General features: G+C 36.7%; 2 protein-coding genes across 2 annotated transcripts in view; one reads left to right on the top strand and one right to left on the bottom strand.

The window, feature by feature from the left end:
• The first annotated feature begins 411 nt into the window (after positions 1 to 411).
• On the top strand, positions 412 to 4,509 carry tysnd1 (trypsin like peroxisomal matrix peptidase 1). The gene is made up of 4 exons (XM_082153069.1): positions 412 to 1,775; positions 1,918 to 2,048; positions 3,156 to 3,341; positions 3,647 to 4,509. Exons 1-4 carry the CDS (start codon positions 727 to 729, stop codon positions 3,847 to 3,849), a joined length of 1,569 nt encoding a protein of 522 aa, XP_082009195.1. The 5' UTR covers positions 412 to 726; the 3' UTR covers positions 3,850 to 4,509.
• A 183-nt stretch (positions 4,510 to 4,692) lies between these two features.
• The window catches only part of spock2 (SPARC (osteonectin), cwcv and kazal like domains proteoglycan 2), a 35,741-nt gene continuing 17,792 nt past the window's right edge, over positions 4,693 to 22,641 (bottom strand). Inside the window, exons 3-10 of the mRNA XM_082153070.1 lie at positions 19,248 to 19,362; positions 17,680 to 17,785; positions 15,096 to 15,210; positions 14,239 to 14,358; positions 13,226 to 13,444; positions 9,369 to 9,431; positions 7,280 to 7,417; positions 4,693 to 6,841 (exon numbers count right to left, since the gene is read on the bottom strand). Of these exons, the coding sequence (XP_082009196.1) occupies positions 6,696 to 6,841; positions 7,280 to 7,417; positions 9,369 to 9,431; positions 13,226 to 13,444; positions 14,239 to 14,358; positions 15,096 to 15,210; positions 17,680 to 17,785; positions 19,248 to 19,362 (1,022 nt within the window). The 3' untranslated portion in view covers positions 4,693 to 6,695. The remainder of the gene's footprint in view (positions 6,842 to 7,279; positions 7,418 to 9,368; positions 9,432 to 13,225; positions 13,445 to 14,238; positions 14,359 to 15,095; positions 15,211 to 17,679; positions 17,786 to 19,247; positions 19,363 to 22,641) is intronic.

Raw genomic sequence — 22,641 nt, 5'->3', positions numbered from 1 at the left:
CAAGAAAAGTGACAGAATCTTTAAATATTATGATAGTTGTTTTGGTAATTCCACTGATGCTTAATGTTTTCCTCTGTATATGTTTATAATGTTATATTTTTGTTTGTGAAACTTTACATGAAGATTTGATGTAATTTCACCCTGTAGGCTAGAGGTTCTATCTGTCCTGTCTTTTCTGTTTAGTGTTTGATGCATTATAATTATTATAATAAATAAATTAATATTTGATAAACCAGTTCACAGGTCGGACTGAACGATTTATTCAACGAGTGGCTTGACCATAAACGTCTCTTTCGGACACGACGACGTGAAATAACCACTGAACCGGTTCTATGAAACGAATTGTTCGAAAGAGTTGGACGTGGATAAACCAATAGGAGGGCACGCTATCCATCACGTGATCACGTCAATGAATCATACCAGGAAGCGTTGCAGATGGAGGGCTCATGCAACAATATCAAGTCGGCGACAAGCTAATATAACAATTATTACATTATCAGCCCCCTAGACTTTAACGTTGTAACACTAACCAGTTGCTTTTGTTACAAACTGTGTTTGTTAGAATGTTTTTTTTTTGTTGTAATCTAACTGCCAGCACCGTGGTTGTCATTGTATCTTGAACTCATTGTAAGATGCAAAAACCCATCTACTATTAGTATTAGCATAAAACTCTGACCTTTTATATTGTGGCAGTTTAATACTGTTTTAAATATCTAGCTTTTGAAAATGAAGGCTTTGGAAGAGGCATGTTGTGTTGTCACAGTATCCGAGACGCCCCTCGACCTCACATCTGGATCTCAGAATGAAGCAATGAGCTGTAGTGGAGTATTTCTAAATTACCAGTCTGGAATTGTAGTCTGTAGTGGCATGCTGTTTTCACGCTTTATAACCGATAGACAATCCACGAAGAAAGACACGAAGATATTGCATTCTGAAAGTTTCACTAAAGAGACAAAAGTGTATGTAGATTACATTCACTTTTGCGCCAACCAATCGTGTGCAATGGAGAGACGCAACACGAGCCGTCAAGAAGCCCAATTGTTAATGATGATCAATTGCGTGGAGTTTCAAGATGCATTTAACAAAATCTTCAAGGGGGCTGAAAAGTGGGGCTTTTATAGCGGTAGCTTAGATAAAGAAGTCCTTGAAGACTCCAGATTTTTAACATGGTTTGCACTCCTAAAAGTGCCCAGTTCGTCCACTTGCTCCTGTAAAGAAATTATTCCATGGGTGAAGAGTGGCACTCTTAAAAAGGGATGTCATGTTATCGCATGTGGGTCTCCATTTGGTGGTCTCTGTCCAGACCTCTTTATGAACTCAATTAGTAAAGGTATAGTTAGCAATCTGGCAGGAGAGGAGAATGCACTGATCCTGACCGATGCCCGCTGCTTGCCTGGCACTGAAGGAGGCGGTGTGTTTATTAGCAAAGGAGGCAAATCTTACCTCATGGGTTTGATCGTTTCACCACTGTTCTGGAAATCCGATGAATGGATTGGACTGACACTTGTGTGCTCTGTTCACCTCATTCTGAAAAACATCATACAGGCTGGTGCCATGCAGGAGTCGCTGACAGAAAAGTCATCACAGTTAATAACTGGCTCTATTCAAGCTGCAACCCGGCGGTCAGGTTCTGAATTTTACCCTGGAGTGGCACTGATTGAGTCCGGCCTGCTGTGGGGTTCTGGGGTTCTGCTAAACCAGAATCTGGTTCTGACCTGCAGACATGTGGTGAATGAAAAGTCTGTTCTTACAGTCAGAGTCAACTTTGGAGGAAGGTAATAGCCTTAGAATTCATGCATATTCATTGTTATGAGGCCTAAAGAAGTGATATTTTGTTTGTTGATCTTTGTTAAATAAGCTACATGTTATTGGTATTGTTATATTTGTAATAACCAAGTGATTTACTTTCCACCTCAGATTTCATGCAGTAAGTGGTAAGGTGCTGTATAAATCAGCACCATCATCTCCCTATGATATCGCTCTTGTGGAGCTTCAGGAATCCCTTGCTGACTCAGTAAAACCACAGTTTACCACATACTTTCACCCAGGTAATGCTGTGCATACCTGTTTTATTGAAAATCATATTTAGCCAGAATTGTTTTGTTTATTTGTTTTTGTTTTTTGTGGATGCCACCAACGTAAGAAAAAAATGTGTTCCTCCATTGGTTTATATATGTAATAACTTCAGAATCAAATATACAGGGTTTAGTATCAATGTGATACTTGACACTACATGTAAATTTTATATTTAACCCCAATATTTTACATACAAAAACAATCAATGTGAAATTTGACACTATAAGTTCATTTTATATTTAATCCCAGTCTATTTCATGTAACAGCAATCATAACTATGGAAGCCAATTTCCACCACACACACAAAAAAAATCATGCTTTGATAATCATAATTATGACATACTAAGTCATAAGTGACATACATATGGAATACAACAGATAAAACATTGAACTTGATATATAAAGTATAAAGTATGGCATAATAACAATGGTAGGCTAACGCTTTACAATAAGGTTTCATTAGTTAACATTAGTTTACTACTTTAGTTAAGATGAATTAAGAATGAGCAATACTTCTACAGCATTTATTAATCTAAATTAATGTTAATTTCAACATTTACTAATACATTATTAAAATCAAAAGTTGTGTTTGTTAACATTAGTTAATGCACTGTGAACCAACATGATCAAACAATGAACAAATATATTTGTATTAACAAACATTAACAAAGATTAATAAATACTGTAACAAATGTTTTGTTCATTGTTAGTTCATGCGTGAACTAATGTTAACAAATGAAACCTTATTGTAAAGTGTTACCATAACAAATTTGACATAAACAGTCAAAATTGTGACAAATTACACCTTTTTATGTTATAATGATTTACCAATGCATGGTGAACTAAAATGACTTTGAGGTAAATTCAAATCTCAAATTGTTTGAGATAAATTTGTCGTCCTCATAATAAGTAAAATACATTTAAATGTATTATAAATATAATAATACAATTAAGTTTATAGTATTATTAATATACATTTGTTATATCTTATAACAGCTACTACAACAAAAACATTGTTTACATTTGCATACTTTGTCCCAGTGCCACACCTGACATTTCCATGTTCTGTGTTTATTCAGGTGAGGATGTAGTTGTCGTGGGTTATGGAGCTTTAGGGAGCCGCTGTGGCCCCTCGTTGACCTCAGGGATCTTATCCAGAGTCATTACCCATCAGTCACAGCCTGTGATGCTGCAGACGACATGCGCAGTGCAGTCTGGAGCCAGTGGTGGCGCTGTGGTTCGGTCTGCCACTGGGGAATTGTTAGGTAATACTAATATCATACATATAATTTTAAATGGTTAGGAATTCATGGAAAATCTCAGTACATCAACCAGTTGTTGTTCAGAACAAATCCAGTCTTCAGTGGATATATATTAAATATACTATGCCTTCTCTAACCAGAAGGGGGCAGCATAAGACCAATTAAGCTTTATTTTTTTCACCATAAAGTCAGAGGCAGAGCATTCCATCTCTTCATCTGCTGACCGTGACACTGTCTGACTAAATCAAGCTTTCACAGGCAGATTCAATCTCATTTGTTTTATTTTATCGTACCCCTCTAAATATTAGGTATCGTGTCCAGCAACACAAGAGACTTCACAGCGAAAGTGACGTATCCCCACCTGAACTTCAGCATCCCAGTGACCGTTCTAGAACCTCTGCTGAGACGTTTTGATCAAACTGGAGATGCTGCTGTTTTTAAGGTCTTGGACAGGGCAGAGGATGGTGTCAGAAAGATATGGAGACTACAGAGCATTCAAAGCAAGCTTTGATGAGTCAGATTTTTGCCAATGTACAAGATGCATGAGAATCACTTGTAAAATAAATCTTTGTGTGTTGTAAAGTTGCTGAAAATTGGAAAATTTCTAAAGCGATAATATGACGAACCTGTGTATTGATTGACATATTAAAAGGGTGTATTTCTCAGGTTCTTATTTGACCTTTTAATATGAAACAATTTATAAAACGATCGATTTCTTTAAGATCACACAAAAATTCCTGCACCCCTTAGATTTATTTTTTAATCCTTTTTTTAGATACTTGCTTAATGACTGATCAATATAAGTGGAAGAAATACTGTCAAAAAATAAAATGAGCACTGGTTTTAAACCATTTTAGGTTGATACCAAGAAGGGTGCTGCACTAGATCACTAATAACAATGAGTTATTAAAAATAATTATTATAGAATTAGAGTTTCATCACATTTCTTCCTGTAAAATAGTAAGAAACCAGGGCTTTCTAACCATTTTAGGCTGATTTAAGCAGGATGCTGCATTGGATCATATATAAAATGTGTCAACACAGAAAAATGAATTATTGTAATAGAGATTAGAATAGGAGGTTTGATTATCTTAATGACAAATATATGAATATTTGTTAGACATGTTTATATCATGCCTTCTATTAAAGTTGATATTCCTTTTTTGAACCCCCTGGTGTCTTGAGAACCAGCTTTTGTTGGGTATTTTTGGGATAGTTATAATAAATTGCACTTGTCAAAAAAAATTGTTTAAAAGTGGGTTGAAAAGATTTGTTTTCTTGTGTCTCCAGTATCACATGAAAATTAGCACGTTGCAGAGTCTTGGGAGTAATTAGGAGAACAAAGGAACAGCACTTTGGGCCCAGTGCCTTTAATCATATTCAGGCAAGAAAGATGACACACTTGGACAAAGAAACATGCAACTAAATGCAAATATACTGCAACTCAGCGTAAATATGTTTTCTAATCAGTAAAATCCAAGTATTTACAATAATAATGGCATGTACAGTACAATACAATCATACACTAGTGCAAGTGGTATAACATCACTGTTAGCAGACTCCTGTACACTGCTGAGTAAGACATCAGGACATTCACTATTGACTTTTAATGAGCTGGCCGTCTTTCCACTCCATCACACCAGCAAGGTGGTATTGCCTATGCTATGATAATCCACAAGTAATTTAAATATCGCCAAGATTCATCTCAATGACATTCGGAGGATTTATATTCTTCGGTAGACGCCGCGGTACACTGATGAATGTGTTTACGTCGGGGATGTTACCATATCAAATGCATTTTCTGTGGCTATGCGGAGCTCAGAGATCACATCTGGGTGAATTATCATACCAGATCAAGCCTGTAATTCATACACATTTTGCAATTCCAGCTAGCTGCTTTGATTCCACAGCATTTTCACCCTAAAAACTGATGCCTTAGGTATTTTATACTGCCAGACTCATGTATTTTAACTTTAGTCGTATATTATAAGATTCAGACCTTGATTATAAATCCCTGCAGCACCAGATTTACACCTAGGAACATTACAGCCAACACATCTTTCACTGCAAATGACGGGAAGATCTGATTAGAAGACATCTGCAAAGACAGATTGGTCCCTTTGGGTGTATGAGAGAGAATATGTCAGATTGCAATTTTGAAAATTCATTCCTGCCTCTCCTGCTCATCCATACACTGCCTTGTTATAATAGCCGTGTTGCATCAGAAGTACTGTATTACAGCCTGACCTAGTGGAGTATAAGCAAATTCTATTATGACAGACATATGAAACCAGAACGCACATATCTCAGGATTTATTACTGTCCATTTTAAAGAAAACAATGATTTGACGTCGGGGTGAGGGATAAAGCTACTGCATTGAGATGTAATTTATATGAAAATATAATGCTTTGCCATCTCTGGTTTCGGTGGATTATGACACAAAAGACAGGGAGAAAAAAAGTGCCTTTAGGACAAGGATCATCTTGTAGAAGTGCATTGTGTATTTCTGGCAAGTAGCCTAAAATCAGTTTTAGCTTGTGAGTGTAGAGAAATAGCTCTTCAAATACATTGACGAATGCTACTTTATTTTAAAAGACATTACGACTATTTATCTACTTCAAGGTAGCATAAAAATAATACAGACTGTTTGAGCCAGAAGAGAGTAACAGTCTTAGCTTTTTGAGCTAAGCTAACTGAGTTTTTTGGTGTTTTCGTCTCTTTGTCTTTATGGTAATCTGTGTTAATATGCTCTAAACCAGTTGGAGGACATATTTGAAACAATTTACATAAACTCTAACAGCAAAAACATTAGCAGCAATCTCAGTGTTCAAGGAAAGCAGTTGCTGATGGTCGACAGAAGATCTAATGAAGCAGGTTAGACCCTGAAGCCTGTTTATCTTTTATATACATACTTTATAAAGTCGTACCTTAAACGCTTTAGACTTAACAGGTATCATTTCCGAACGTATAGTGATGAAAGTATGTATTTATTAGACTTGCATAAGAACGCATCACATCACACCTATCAAGCGCCTAATTCTGAGCTCGTGTTTGCAGATGCTAGAGACTGATTCAGGAGAAAACTCTTGCACTTACAACAAAAATATGATGTTTCACAAGTATTCATAAGCCCAATAATTGAAAACTCGTTCCCAATACCGTAATCTCACTACAGCTAACACTAACCAAGACACCCCTCCCCCTCCCCCTCCCTCCCCAAGTCAAAGCTGTTTGGAGTGCAGTATAAAGATGACCGACCCTCCAGTGTCCACCATTTAATGTCAGAAGATAGAGCTGCCTCTGTAGAAATGGGCCACAGAAAGCTATGTCGAACAAGGCGAGAATCGCGTTTCGTTCTACCAAATGTATCCGCCGTCATCAACCTCCCCCACCTCCCCTTCCTCCTCCTCAGCCTCCTCGCCGTTCTCCTCAGCCTCCTTTTCCTCTTCATCTTCCCATCCGAGCCCACTGCCAAAATCGCCCGAGTACGTGGCCACCTCGTCTGGAAAATGAAAATGTTATATAAAAAAACTGCCTATATCATATTGCGAGGCAAACTGAGCGATTTATGCACGACAAAGGCTGAACAATACAGGCTTGGCACGAGGACAATAAACAAACAGGAGGTGTGACTTTGACGTTGGGCTTTTTAATCGCTATTTTATGTCCAGTCAGGGGATTTGTTCTTATCACCTGCAGGTCTGTCGCAGCCAGTAGTAATTAATCTTACAGACCTTTATTTCGGCGAGACAACTGCTCTTTTGGAATGGAAATGAACCTGGCCTAATGAATGTAGCACTTGGTCTCCTGTCAGATGGGTGACTGATGATTTTGGTGGATCTAAGTCCTAAGCCCTGTAGCTACAGAAGGAGCATTGTCCTCTGTGTGTTTGTGTGTGTGTGTGTGTGTGTGTGTGCGTGTGTGTTGTGCTCGTGCTCACCACAGTCGGGGTTGCCATGGATTCTGGAGCCCATTAACTCTCCTCCATGCTGGTCCACACACCAGCACTCCCCTCTGCTCTTGTCACACTGCAGTCTCCTGTAAAAGCCGTCCTCGTCACAGCTGGGAATGTATGTATCTGAAATGACAAAAAGGGAGAGAAACACACAAACACGCACATCTTGAGAAGCAACGGTCATGTTTAACATTCATTTTCATATCCTACGTGAATTGAGTATAAAATAAGCGTTGCATCACGAGTGACATTGCAAACTAGTTTGCATATTGCTGTAAATCATGTGACAGACTCAAGTGACACTGCTCATTGTAATGCATAAAATGTAACCTTGGCGAGGGTTGGCGAGGGTTGAGGGCTGAGTTTCTGTCTGCAGTGTCTCGAATCATGATGCACGATAAAAACCAGCTGCATGGAGTAATAAACAACTATATGTCCACATAATCATCATGATCTATTTAGCAATCAAATGCAGGATTTAACCCTCTGATGCACTGCGTGTACTAGGGGATAAATCTATAAAAGCCAGTTTTAACAATTCTGGGTGTGACGCTACATCCTAACCCCCACGGGGGATTCGATTGACCCTTACCCATAATTCAACTTGATTGTCCTCTTTTATGTCTTTGTGTTATTTATTTATGAGAACATAAATTAAAATTGGCTGTAGAAAGACATGACCATGTACTTCAGAATGTATATATAGTTTATTGTATTTTCTTTTTTTCTTTGTATTTGAGTTTTAGTTAAAAACATTAATTGTATTTTTCTTTGTGATGTAATAATCAATGCATTAGAGGGTTAAACAGAGGTTGAGCTTTCTAGGTTAAGCTTTTCCTTTGACGCTCACCCATAATTCTACATGACTGTCCTCTTTTTATGTCATTGTGTTTTATATTTATGACAACAAATTAAACGAGGCTGGCGAAAGTGGTGCCATGAACCTTTGGAATATTTACAAATGTATTGCATCACAATGGACACATGTATAGTTCTCTCAAAATATGCAATTTAAAAAGGAAGAAAATTATTCACCAATGATTTCTAAAGCATTTTTTAATTCATCCAACTTATTAAGTCAATCTATGACTGCCATCGTTATATGCAATTGTGTTTTCAATTTATGAAAAAAAGTGTTGATGCATACATACTGATTATAGTCCTTTTTTTACTTAAAAAGTCCATTTTGTTATTTGTGACCCTGGACGACAAAACCAGTCACAAGTCACACGGGTATATTTGTGGCAATAGCCAACAATACATTGTATGGGTCAAAATGATTGATTTTTCTTTTATGCCAAAAAAAAAATGTTCCATGAAGATATTTGGTACATTTCTTACCGTAAATATATAAAACATTTATTTTTGTGAGTAAATGCAGCACAATCACGAACATGAGAACTTTAAAGGCAATTTTCTCAATGTTTCGATTTTTTTGCACCCTCAAGATTCCAGATTTTCAAATAGTTGTACCTCGGCCAAATATTGTCATATCATAAAAAAAAACATAAATCAATGGAAAGCTTATTTATTCAGCTTTCAGATGATTTATGAATCTCAATCTCAAAAAATTTACCCATGTGACTGGTTTTGTGGTCCAGGGTCATATTTAATAATGAATGTAATGATGATGAATGAGTTAAACGTGTTTATTTTCAGAATAATGTCGAAACTCTTTGGTCGTATAGTACACATAGCTGTTTGTTCTCAGGCATCAGGGGACGTTTGCATTTTGACTGCATCTGATTGGCTGTAGCATCTGCAGCACGTCCTTGGAGAGTCCTGAAAGCTCTGCAGCCAAACATGCAGCACTGCCCACAGCCATGAGCTCCGCTCTAATCCGCACACCTGATTAGGGGCTAATCCTAGCCTTGTGCTTGTCATCTGTTAAATGAAACTCCTCTAGAGTCACCACTACCTCGCTTTTTACTTCTCTCTTCCATTCTTTTATCTTCCAGTTGTACACATTCTATATAACCTCGTTCTCTGGTTCTCCCTTTGTTGTTTTCCTTCACACCTTAATTTGTTCTTCCCAAGATAGTACAGAGAGTCTCAGCGGAACGTTCATTCTTACCCGGTTTCTTCTTGGCTCCTTCTTGCACTTGGATTCGCTCTAGCTCAGCCAGGCAGGGAGGCTCTGTGGAAGAAAAACAATCAGTGCCTTTAGGGAAGAGCCGGCGCTAATCTCCTCCAGACAAACGCTTCACACGAGCTCCCTCACCAACTCCCAAATGAGGAGGCATCACACCAGGGCTGTTCTCAATGCAGACGCACAATCAAATCGCACCCAAACACACCCGCATTTTAGAAGTGGCACAATAGATAGTTCTAATCTGTAGTTTTATGGCAATGTAATTCATGAAAGAAAGAGTATCTGAATTTTTGAGTAACAGAACTTGCTTTGAGTGTGTTCTGAACAAAATGAACACTTGTTATAGAATATTTCTACATTGTAATTTTCTCCTTAATGCCTTGAAATGTGCAACCTTCTTACAATAAATTAGAAACATTTTCCTAAAAAATTTAAATTCTGCCATAATTTGCTCACCCTCAGGTCATTCAAAACTACAATTACATTCTTCTGAGGAACACACAAAAGGAGTTATTTGGCATACCGTCCAAGCTGCTGTATTCCATTCAATGAAAGTAAATGATGACCACGGTTATCAAGTAGGGATATGCGATTTGACAAAAAATCATATCTTGATATTTTCTGGGATTTTGCTGATAATTAGATGATATTTTGCTGAATGTGTTTTGTGTTGTTACATTGGATGCTTTAGGGCTGTCGTGAACAGCTGACTCTCGACGATTTACATTTTCTGTGTGGTGTTTAGTTCACAGCAGAGACTTTTATTAAAATTAACTTTTACATCAAGAGGTGATATTTGCCCCGCTAAACTGATTTTCAATTAAATCCAATCCAAATAGAATAATAAGACACTACAGTGTTTTAAAAATAAAACAAATTATACTAGAATATGAAATTATTAAAAGATTATATTATATATTTTTAAATCCTTTAATGTGTTTTAATGTTTGAATCATTCATTCAAACATTTTGTTCAGCTTTGAAAAGGCTAATTCATTCAGAAACCAAGCAAGTGATGTCTTTATGAAAGGGTTATTTATTCATTCACTTAAACAATTCATTCAAAAACTAATTCGGTAATGAAACACCACTCTGTGTTGCTTGGAGACAACTCTTATTATTCTATTATTCTATTTTTATTATTGTAATAGACTTTATCACAAGGTGAATGTGTGGACTCTCAAAGCATGTTTTTGTTTGTTTTTTGCCAAGTTAGTGACATACTCAAAAATGTCAGTTCAAAATTTTTAAAACAACAATTACAATATTATTACATTGTATGGAGCATTGTATCGATCCAGAAGACTTGGAAAGTAGCGACTGAGTCGTACGAATCACTTTTATGGTGCTTTTTTATAATTTTTGGAGCCTGACAGATCCAGTCCCCATTCACGTCCATTGCATGGAAAAGAGCAGCTAATACATTCTGCCAAACATCTTCTTTTGTGTTCCACATAAGAAAAAAAGTCAAACAGGTTCTGGAATGACACGAGGGCGACTAAACAATGACAGAACGTTTCCTTTAATAAATAAATCAATCAGTGCATTACATATTGGAATATTTCCCAATGCTTCAGAGCTATCATGTTTCACAGCTGTATGTGAAGGCCATGCCGGTCAAGTCTAAAAAATGCAGCGGGTTTTCGTCTGACTGCCTGTCTGATTTTAGTCCCAGAGAGTTTGAGGCTGAGCAGGTTGTCAACAACCAACACTGATGTTGTTTTTCCCTCTGCAATAGCCATTCCCTATCCACCGGGGGAAATACAAGGGGAAGACAAAGTATGACAGGCCAAAAGCAACTATGCCCTCCCCAGGAGAGATGAGAGTGCCCAGCCACATATCGTGAGCAGAATCACATCAAATAAGAGCCAGGTCTTGTGTGTGTGTGTGTTTGTGTGTTAAGATACTGCTAAGATACAGCTCTCTGCCCCTCCAGTGAGATGCATTGTGGAGCATATGTCTGTTTGTGTCAAGAAGCTTGCCATGCTCCATGGCTTAAGCAAACACACACACACGCACATATACACACACACACACACACACACACACACACACACACACACACACACACACACACACACACACACACACACACACACACACACACACACACACACACACACACACACACACACACACACACACACACACACACAGGAATTCCGAAAACAAAAGAACACACAACACACACACACACACACACACACACACTGACGAGTCTCATTAATATGTAGAACATGTTGCAGATAAACACATGCGCATGCAAACAGACCTACGCTCTCCCCTGCTAATACACACACACACACACACACACACACACACTGACTGTCAGTCACCCTAGCAACAAACACTGAATAGCAATTCCTCCAGACTTATGCATCTCATCAAATGAGTACTCCAAATCACTCTCCCCGCATGCCACAAACAACTAAAGGTCAATTTACGCCCTCTCCAGCTCTCTCCTTTTCTATCCAAAAGGGCTGTTTGTAGAGGAAATGAAAGATTTGGATTTCAATAATCCAAACATATGGTCACCCCTCCCCCTTTTAATGTTTGATTATATTTAGAAAACCAATTAAACTTAATCCAGTGCAAACTGAATGAGTTAGTGGCATGAGTCTGCAAAACTCTCGGCAAACAGATAGACGGATTTTCCCAAATCCCTGCCTCCACTGACTAGTGTCTTCTTTATCTTTAATGCCAGACCAGTGCGTGCTGATGTCAAATAAATGCTCTCTGCGACCAGTCCAGTCTTTGTATGCAATATCTCTTCTGGTCTTTTGTAATGGAAACCAAATATGGCCCTCGAATCCAATTTAAACACCATTACAGATTTGAAACCCCAACTCTCTGAAGCAGTGTTGAACACGCTGAAACACTGACTAGTGCTGGCACTGATGTTCGGCCATGTGTCCCCCTTCTGTCACGCTGATATAACCGAGCAGAGCAAACTGTGGACCGTGGCATTGACCAGCGGGATGCGGGGCACACGTGCAGTGCCAAAACTCCAATCCCAGTTAGAGCTGATTTTAAAAGTTGAATGTGTAATGTTTGAAGTTACAAAACATACATATATTTTTTTCAGTGTCACTTTTTACAGTGTTTTGGTTTAGTAAGAGTTTTTGCCTTTGGATGAAAATAGTTTTATAGTTATCATATCACATTCATTAATATAAGTTTTTCTAAAATGTTATCTAATTTTAGTTGGGGTCGACACTGTTGATTAGGATTTGAAATTATTATTATTATTTTTTTTATATATATAATTATTGCACTGATAATATTTTATGGTGATCTTTTTCTTTTCTTTTTATCAACAATATGATTTAATAAAATTGTTCGATTATCATCACAATGCATATTTTTAAAAAGACAAACACTAGTGTTCAAAAGTAAGATTTTTTATATATATTTTCAATATATATTGTAATATTTTAAAATCTTTTCAAAATAAATGCAGGTCTTTTGCAGTACAAAAATTATAATAATCAGCAATGTTTCTAGAGCATCAAATCAGCATATTAAAATGATTTCTGAAGGATCATGTGACACTGACTGAAGACTGGAGTAATGATGCTGTAAATTCCGCTTTGTCATCACAGGAATAAGTTACATTTTAAAATATGTTTATTTTAAATTGTAATAATATTTCATAATATGACTCTCTTTACTGTATTTTTGCATAAGGGACGTTCTTTAGAAACATTAAAAAATATTCCCAAATATTTTTTGGTAGTGTATATAGTGTATATAAATACATACATATAAAATATTTCATTATGTTTTTTTAAAACGTTATTGATGCCAGGTTCAATCATGTAGAGATACTGAAAACTCACTTTCTCTCCAAAAGCAGAGGCACCACTCAGCCGTGGAGACTTTGCCATCATGGTAGGAATCACAGGAGTTGAAGAAGGGCCGTATGCACACTTCATACTTGTCCAGATTAATGGCAGCCAGCTCAGCTTGGTCCAGATACAGGTCATTATTCGTGTCCAGCTTAGAGAACATCCAGCCAATAGAGTCCTTACAGGTTGCAACTAGAGTCCGGTCCACAACTGTGCACAAACAATCACACAGGGATATTTAATTTAATTTTATCAATCAATAAATTCCTCTTGAAACAAACTTTGTTGTATTATTTTAATTTAATACTGTGAAGCTGCTTTGATACAATCTGTATTGTGAAAAGCACTATACAAATAAACTTGACTTGACTTGACACAGTATATTTGAACACAGAAATATTAGCTTATAGACTGTAATACTTCCTCACTTTGCCATCTCTCCCAGAACACCTGATTGCATCAGATTAGCTGTAAAAATTCAATCAACGTCTTCTAAAAGCAAAATTGCTGTTCAAATGTTGCTGATAAGATTGTAAATCACTCTAATGGAAGCCATGGGCATAAACAGAGAGGTTTTTTCCCCCCCAAATAAATCAGAAGCAAATAATAAAAATGTTGCAAACAAAAGAGGCATAGTAGTTGGAGAACTGATGAGGCGTATGGTGCATCTGGTCATTTTTCTGCCATTAAATGTACATTTTAAATTGAAGTAGGTGCAAATGGTCACCATTTCACAATTCAGCAAAACTGCTTTCCGAGAGGATAAAAAGTTGCTGGTGTTATTTTGCCATCAGGATAGGACACATTTCAACACATAATAGCTCTGAATCTGCTGGTCCTTATGAAAATTTAATGCAGCAGTTTTGTTAGTGCCAATTATCATAGGTCCATGTTTAAAAGTACTATAGAAAACACAATATATAAATGTAAATGTACAGCATTTGTGGTATTGTGTGTGTATAGGAGGCTGCTTTCTGTGATATAAATGGACGTTAGAGCCTCACTTGATGCAGAGCTGGCTACAGGATTCCCTGTGCTGTTCTGCTTGCCGTTGCCTTGGAGCAGTTGGAACCAGTCCCGCAGGCGATCTCCCAGATCTGCCAGGTCCTGTCCTGTGCAACTCTCTGTGGACAGAGAAGAAGAGAGATTGAGACAGTGAAAGGAGATAAGGGAGTGTTGGCAGACGTTGGTATTGAAGAGTAAAGAACCAATCGTCCTGCTTTTGCCCTTCTGAATTTGACGAGAAAAGCCTCCGGAGACTGCAGACATAAATCCGACATAATCAAAGTCAGCAGAAATTCACAAAAGCAAGCAGCAAAGAAAGAGAACAGCATAGTCTGTTGATAAATCAATAAAGCCTTTGTTAGAGCGAGAGCTGCAGAATCAAGGGATGTGAAAGAGACAAATAGCATCTGAAGCACTCTCAGCATAAAATCATTCTTTATTATCAACAACAACAAAAAAATGATCATAAAAAACTTAAAAGCTGACACTGAAATTGTGCTTCATTGAACTTCAGAAAGTGTTTCTTCATAAGAGCATCTTAAAGGGATAGTTCATCCAAAAAATAATGGCATCATTTACTCAGCCTCAATTTTATCCAAACCTGTGTGACTTTCTTTTGTGGAACAAAAAAAAAAGAAGATATTTTGAAGAATATTTAAACTGTTTTAGTGAAACATTAACTCTTTTAATGAAAGTGGTCCCATTTACTTTCATTGTATGCACTAAAACACAAGACGTAAAGTCATACAGGACTGGACCGACATGAGGCTGGGTAAATGATTTTTGTCTGAATTCTCCCTTTAACAACTTTGCAAGAACAAACTGCCGCTTTTGGAAGTGTGTTGAGGGCAGATACCGTGTTTGCTGTCCACGTCTGTAGCGGGAGCCACGGTGGTGGTGCAGGGGCAAAGACCGGCACATCTTACTTTTAACTCCTTTCCAGTGAGACAAGCCTGCTGCTCCAGTTTGCACTGATTCACACACACAAAACACAAAGAATAAGCATTATAACCATAACACTTGTCCAGTGTCACATGCTCAAGTTCAGTGGCATGAATCGTAAGCCCAGATGGAGAACAATTATTCTACAGACGACTAAAAATCGCTGGTTCAGCTAGACATCTCCATTAAAATAAGATGATGTCAACCTTCATTTATTCCCTCACAAGGTCAGAAATAGATAATAGAGATAATACATAATTCAACAGAACGGTTCTTTCATCCGCAAGTAGGCCTACCCAGAATCCCTTCTGACAATTCTTCTTTGATTTTTAAGGATGCCAAGGGCCACTGTATAATGTATAATAGAGACTATTATCCATATTGTGCAAGCAGATTGATCTATGAGTCACACAGAATATAATATGAAATAAAAAAATATATGATTTTTGACTTGCACAGAATAACAAGAATAGAAATAACGTCATAGGCATTCATTGTTTAAAACCATGGAAACATAAAATGCAGGATAATGAAAGGATCATAGAATTACAACCCTTTATTAAAACAAATTTTTTTTTTTTAACAATCGCTATGACACATTTATCAGTACTTAGGTCACTTTTTCAAAGCTCTTCACATAATGAGCACAACAGCAATTTAAGTGGACTAAACTGTGGATATTTTTCCATTGCTTTGGTACAAAATGCATTCGTTGACTACATCTTTCAAATGACATAAATTCTTTTCTCACTCAAACACAACCACCACCAAAATTCTTTGTACCTACAGGCCAATTTGCCAATTACATATGTTTTTCAAAACTGTTCAACTTAAAGGGAACATAAAAAGAAAATCTGACTTTTTCCGTGTTTAAGTGCTATAATCGGGTCCCTGGTGCATCTACCAAACCAGAAAACATGACAAGTGACAACCCAGTAACTTTGTTTTTGTAAGCCTTTCTCTGTCAAAAAATTATCCGGACTTCGCTCCCCTTCTGACGTAGGAAGGGGATCTTATTATAATATTACCGCCCCTTAATCTGCATGTTTCCACCCACGGCGCCACCATTTTGTTTTCGCAAGCGACAACAGTGTAACCAGTTCTAACGCAATGGCAAAAGTTAGAGCAAAGCATGCAAACTGTTCTGTCGTTGGCTGCACAGACGAGCACAGAACACTATTTGACCAAAAAATGTCACAGCTGTCTTATAAAGACCTCAGGGAACTGTGTCAACTTGTGTAAAAGTTAAACATGACATAGGTACATGCAAATCAATGAGATGAATCAATGTAACTCCACAACAACTACATAAATGTATCCACTCTGTATCAAAACTCTATGTACATACAGGCCAATTTGCACATTTACATACTCTTTTCAACACTGTTAAACTTATTTTGCATGTGAAATTAACTGCTGTGCCAACTGCCAAGATGAAAGTTGGTTAGGAGAACTGTTCGAAGAGTTTTGAAAAAGTGACCCAGGGATTTACAAATGTGTCCTAGCGATTGTAACTGTAAAGATTATGAGGTCATATGAATTAAAAAATAATGATGGGTGACAACTTTTGCTAGTGGTATTGAAGAATGACTTGATTTGAGACATGTATGAAGTGATTTGGTAGTATTAGTGCATTTTGGATATGATATTTACTGTTGTGCCGAGCTGAAAAGTGTAAAGAGTGTTGAAAAAGTGACCTAAGAAAGTACAGAGAAATGTGTTATACCGATCGTAAAAATGCTGTAATTCAGTCAAATGAAAAAATATTTGTGACCAATATTTTGCATTATATTGATATTATTTTATATTGGATATTATTTATCATTATAATTAAAAAAACATTAAAGGGCCCATTATTACAATGATTCACTAAAACAACATACTTTCCTTCCCTTTAATGAGACACGTCATGTTTGTCTTTCACATGTTATTGTGTGCTCTCGGGAAAACAGTTTTTGGGGCATTCGTGAGGAAACTTTCTCCAGGAAAGACCTAGCGGCATATTTCTTTATAAATGAATTCAGATGGAACGTTTAACAAAATTAAAGAAAGATATATGTGGTCTTGTGTGATGAAATTTACAAGCTTAACAAGTATGAAATATCAACTGTAACAGAAATATATCATAATTTATACAAAATATGCTGGATTGGAAGGAACTAAATGGAACTAAAAAACATTAATTAGGATTAATTGTTTTAATCTATTGTCAGACACATTTTTTTATCACATTTAAGAGTTTGTTTCTCTTTTAAAGATTTAACAAAGCAAAACTGATCCCTGGCTAGGAATGACTGATTTTTTTTATTAGGTTACCTAAGTTCACTCAACAAAAATCTAATGAGAGAAAAGTCTGAACAAGCAAAAAAAACTGCAACAAATCCAATTAATAAAATAAGCTGAACTACAGGGAAATGTATCTTATCTATATGATCAATTTCTCTCCAATTCCGTTTATTTGAATATAATTAAAGGAAATTGAATGTAGTGTGAAATACCTGAGAGGCATAGTTGTGTCCATCAGAGCCACAAACAGGACTAGAGGAGGACAATGGGCAAGCCTTACAGTTACTCTCCTCCTGTCTTATGACCTGCTGCTTCAACCTATAACACATTGGTCAAAAAGAACATAGAATCAATATTAACATCAATCATCAATATGAAATATAAACTTGGGCTTGGGTATTTGTCACTTTAAAGGGGTCATTAAAGAGGACATGGACTTTTTATTATTTAAATATGTTCCTTGAGGTTTACTTATAATGTAAAATGTGCTGAAAACGTTTATTTTCAACCCTCTTTCTGACCCTCTTGACCCTTATCCGTTTTTAGGGAGCGGATCCTTTAAGGATTGTCAGTAAACGGCTAGTCTTGCGTAGCCAGACTGATGGCAGAAGGTCTGGACTCTATCGCAGCTTTCATTGGCCAAGGACCGCCCAGAGGCCGTCTGACTGACATGTAAAACAACCAATCACAGTCCGTTTTGTTTCACATCTTGTTTAGGGGCATGAAAATGTAACGTTGATGTCTCTACAATAACAGACTGGTGTGTTTAACGTATTTTAAAGAGACTTTTGAAAATCCAGCATTTTGCTGATCCTGATAATATCAAAACGAGTTAGATTAATTAAATGCTTTGTTTATAATGAGGATGGTTTTTAAGCTATGAAACTTGCAGGATATTTTAATGGTACAAAGACCACATATGTCAAATTACATTTTTCATGTCATGACCCCTTTCACGCAGAGGGACATTGCACCAGTGGCACGTTTTTAATTTAAGGTTACAAGAATGTTATCTGTAGTTACTAGTTAGATGTATGGAACAATGAGAACCAACCGCTAAGGAATGGCCTCAGGAACATGTTTAGTTTGTAATAAAACACACACAAAAAAACACCCAGGGACTAAATCTGTATACCTCACAATGTGCCATCAGACAACACATGGCTGCTTTATTAAACTGCTCTTATTTCACCTCCACCAGAATATGACTTTCTCCTCACAAGAAACATATTTTTTAAAGCATTTGTAATGATTTAATTTTCCCTACGGTTAAGTTAATTTAGTTCAAATCAAGTTTTCTTTTTCTTTCTTTTTTGCACCAAAACAGTCATGGCTTCTTTATTAAATTGCTATTATTTTAATTCACCTGTGTCACTTTCTCCTAACAAGCGAGTGAACATTCTGTGTGAACACTTGTGGAAATTTTGTGGGAAAGCAAAAAAGGTTTTTTTTGGGCACTTAAAATGACAATTTTCAACCCTTTCTCCTTCTTTGTTGCTGTTCCTTTAAGACTTTTTTCTGAACAGCCATATTTGCTCATAAGCACCCAGATCTGGTTGTTTTGAGCCAATCATATGTACCCTAAAGGCTCAGAAATTTTATTCTTCATGATATGAAGTTCTGAGTCTGAGTAATGAAAAGCTAGACTGGACAGTTGCATTCTGCACGGTGCCTTGGCATGGCACCAAGCTTCTTTGATTCATACCCTCAAAAACAAACACTATCCTGTATTATAGTTAATGTGCATGAAGAGAGAGTCCTATATATCTGAAAGGCTCACCTGAGCTCCAGCTTCTTGCGGTTGACGCACACGGCACGCTGGTAGCCCTGGGCAACACACACCTTATGTCGGCTGCATTTCACCTTCTGGCAGGGATCTTTAGTGGTGTCCACATCTGCAAGGGCGAGAGATGTACTCCAATAATCTACTATGTAGTCCAATCCTTCCTGAGATTTTAATATTGCATTGTTTCAATATTATTGAATTTATATATTGAATTGTTTCAATTATTAATTATATATTTAATTTCAATAATACATATAATATTTAATAATTATTTAATTTACTTTTGCATATAAGTTTAGTGTTTAAAAAAATATATATTTTACACATTTTATTAAATGCTGCCACCACAACCTGCACATAAATAAGCAGCAGGAAAAAGATTATAGATTTTTTTTTTATTCCATTTTATTAATTTAATTTGTCATTTTCTCTATCGCAACTAAAAAACCCTCAGCAATTCCACCATGAATCCCTAGTCAAGCCCTTATTTACACTAAAGGAAACATACCACGACAAGCATCCTTTGATTTATGATGGAGAATGATGCAAAAGAAAAACAGTGAATCAAAGAATAGCAATAACTCTCTACGCTATGCAGCATTACCTTAGAATGTTATTTTATGTTCTTCCGTAAACCATCATAATTACATCCTATACCTTATCTCACCATACTACATATAAAAACCCGACTGCCTGAGAAACAATATTTCAAGACTGATAGATTATTGCAATCTTTATACAACGGCACAAGGTTGATCAGTAAGCCTCACTTTATCACAAAAGGCTCAAGCAGATTAAAGAGAACACAAGAACGATAATGTTGCTATAGCAACAGTCCAACTCCAGAGAGAGGACTGATTAGCTGCTCATATCAGTAAAAAAAACACAAAGAACTCTCTCTGTGTCTATCCATTATCAACCCTCTCTTCGTCATTAAATATTTCTTATGAGCAGTGGCCCAGTGAGCTTGTCCCTTAAAAACATACTATGAAGGCCTCCATGTGTAAGCAATGCCAAATCCGGCTTAGAGAGTCCAGTCCCCGCCGCATCGTCTCTCTCATCCTTCGTTACACTGGGCCGCATTTAATGTGATCATTACAATCGCAGAGTAGAAGTAAGGAGCTGACTCAATATCAAGCCCAGCCAGTGCCTGAGCTAATGCAGCTAATATACATCAGCAGCCAGAGACACTTAACGCTGAGCATATCAGATCAACTCGCGAGGAAAGGTTCACGGAGATAAGGACGCGATACACAGTGAACACAGGAAAGGGAAAATGCAATCACGCTGATAAATAAAACACGCACGCAGATTAAACAAAGACACCTCCATCTCTTTTTAATGAACTAAAGCGTTGTATCCACTCGATGGTCTATTAATTCACATACAGGATGACTCAACAGACTGCTGAGATGCTCTTTTCACAGGTACACACACACTGGGAACATGAACTGAACTAAAAAAAAAAACATCTGCTTGTGATAAATCTGTCCACATATACCGGCAACACTTTGTTGACCTATTAATGCACATGCATTGTACAGGATGTGTGCAGCTCATATGAGATCATAACATTATGTATCAGACAGGAATTATTAGCGATAGATATGTAATAAGATGTGATGCTGTGAAAGTTTCACCTTGAGATAAAAATCAAGATGAAAAAAGAAATACGTAAACTACCGTTAAAAATGTTGAGGTTCGTACAAAAAATTTTTTTTCAAGATATTAATACCTTTATTTAGCAAAGATGCATTTCATTGATCAAGTGTGACAGTAAAGACATTTATAATGTCACAAAAGATTTCTATTTCAAATAAATGCTGTTCTTTCAAACTTCTAAATAATTCTGGGGGGGGGGGGGGGGGGGAGGGGGGGGGGAATGGTTTTCATGAAAATATAAAACTGTATACAGATAATAAGAAAGGTTTCTAGAGCAGCAAATCAGCATATTAGAATGATTTCTGAAAGATCATGTGACACTCAAGATTGGAGTAATGATGCAGAAAATTCAGCTTTGCCATCACAATACAGTTTTAGTGTAGTTTTGGTGAGCATAAGAGACTTCTTTCAAAAACATTTTAATAAATCTTACCGACCCCAGACTTTTGAATGGTAGTGTATGTGAAGTGTACTGTATATGTATGTAAAATATGAAAGCCTGTATTCACATTGGAGTAAAAAAAAGAATGTAAAAAAGATCGTTTTGAATATATATACAGTATATATCTCCCGACTGAGCTTGTTTATCTCACAATGTGACTTTATGTCTCACAATGACTTTATTTTTTATCCCACAATAATTAGAAAATGTTTTGGTCTGTATAGTAAAAAGACACGACTGACATCATCACATGGTGTTTTGAGAAAAAACAACAATCATAATAGATACATATCATAGATTTATCCTGAAAGTTGTGTGACAACCGCTGTGTTGATAACTTGTAAAATGCAAATTTTTTCCTCATTAAAAAGGTAAGGACCACCGCCACCTTCAAATAAGCCAGTGTAAATAAGGCTCTTTGGGAATTTCGGTTGCTTTGGTATCTGTTAGCTGTCTACTGCCTGGAAATCGAACATGGAGAGCAGATGCTCGTGAAATACCAGACTATAAATAAAATCTTACAAGGCCAATTAAATGCAAACGTAAAGTAAATAATTGTTACTTTTCGACATTTCTTCTACACTACAGATTTATCTAATATAATTCCTATCATTCCACAAAAAGGGTGTATTTTAACACTCTTAAAACTGGTTGGCTTTAAAATATTTTAAATGGATTTCTTTTTACTTTTAAAATCCCTTCAAATTGCAGTTCTTTATTAAATAAAAGTGATTGTGACACTATAAGATGAGTGAGCTGTTCCTTGTTTTTCTCTTATTGGTCTATATTGGACTGGTGCATGCATTGAATGCTTTTTAAGTGGAAAGATCATATTTCTTGGGGCATTGAGGGCTGGAACAAATCTCTTTTACCACTGCCTCATTAATGATCTCATAAAGGAGACAAAATGCGTTCAATGCGGCAAGATGAATAGGTTCTATTTAGTCCATTTAAAAAAAAAAAAGATTATGAGTGCATATACTTAATGTGTGTACATTCTAAGAAAAGTCTGAAAAATGAATTTTTCATATTGATTTTTCACAGGTTGTATCCGTATTTTGAATTAAGCATTGCATTGTGTATTTTTAGAGTTTAAAGGAAATCTCTGTAAACTTAATAGGATAATTAATACCTTAGTTCCGTATTTCTACTGAATTTTTTTATTATTACAGCATACGGACACTTATATGGGTGGTAGTGGCGCTATGGATAAGACACATGCCTTTGGTGTGAGAGACCCGGGTTCGAATCCACTGTGAGACACCAATGTGTCCCTGAGCAAGA

The sequence above is a fragment of the Leuciscus leuciscus genome (assembly GCF_965113295.1).
Source record: "Leuciscus leuciscus genome assembly, chromosome: 22".
NCBI classification, from domain to species: Eukaryota; Metazoa; Chordata; class Actinopteri; order Cypriniformes; family Leuciscidae; genus Leuciscus; species Leuciscus leuciscus.
The sequence above is the reverse complement of the archived record's forward strand: the minus strand, read 5'-3'. Positions and strand labels throughout refer to the sequence as shown.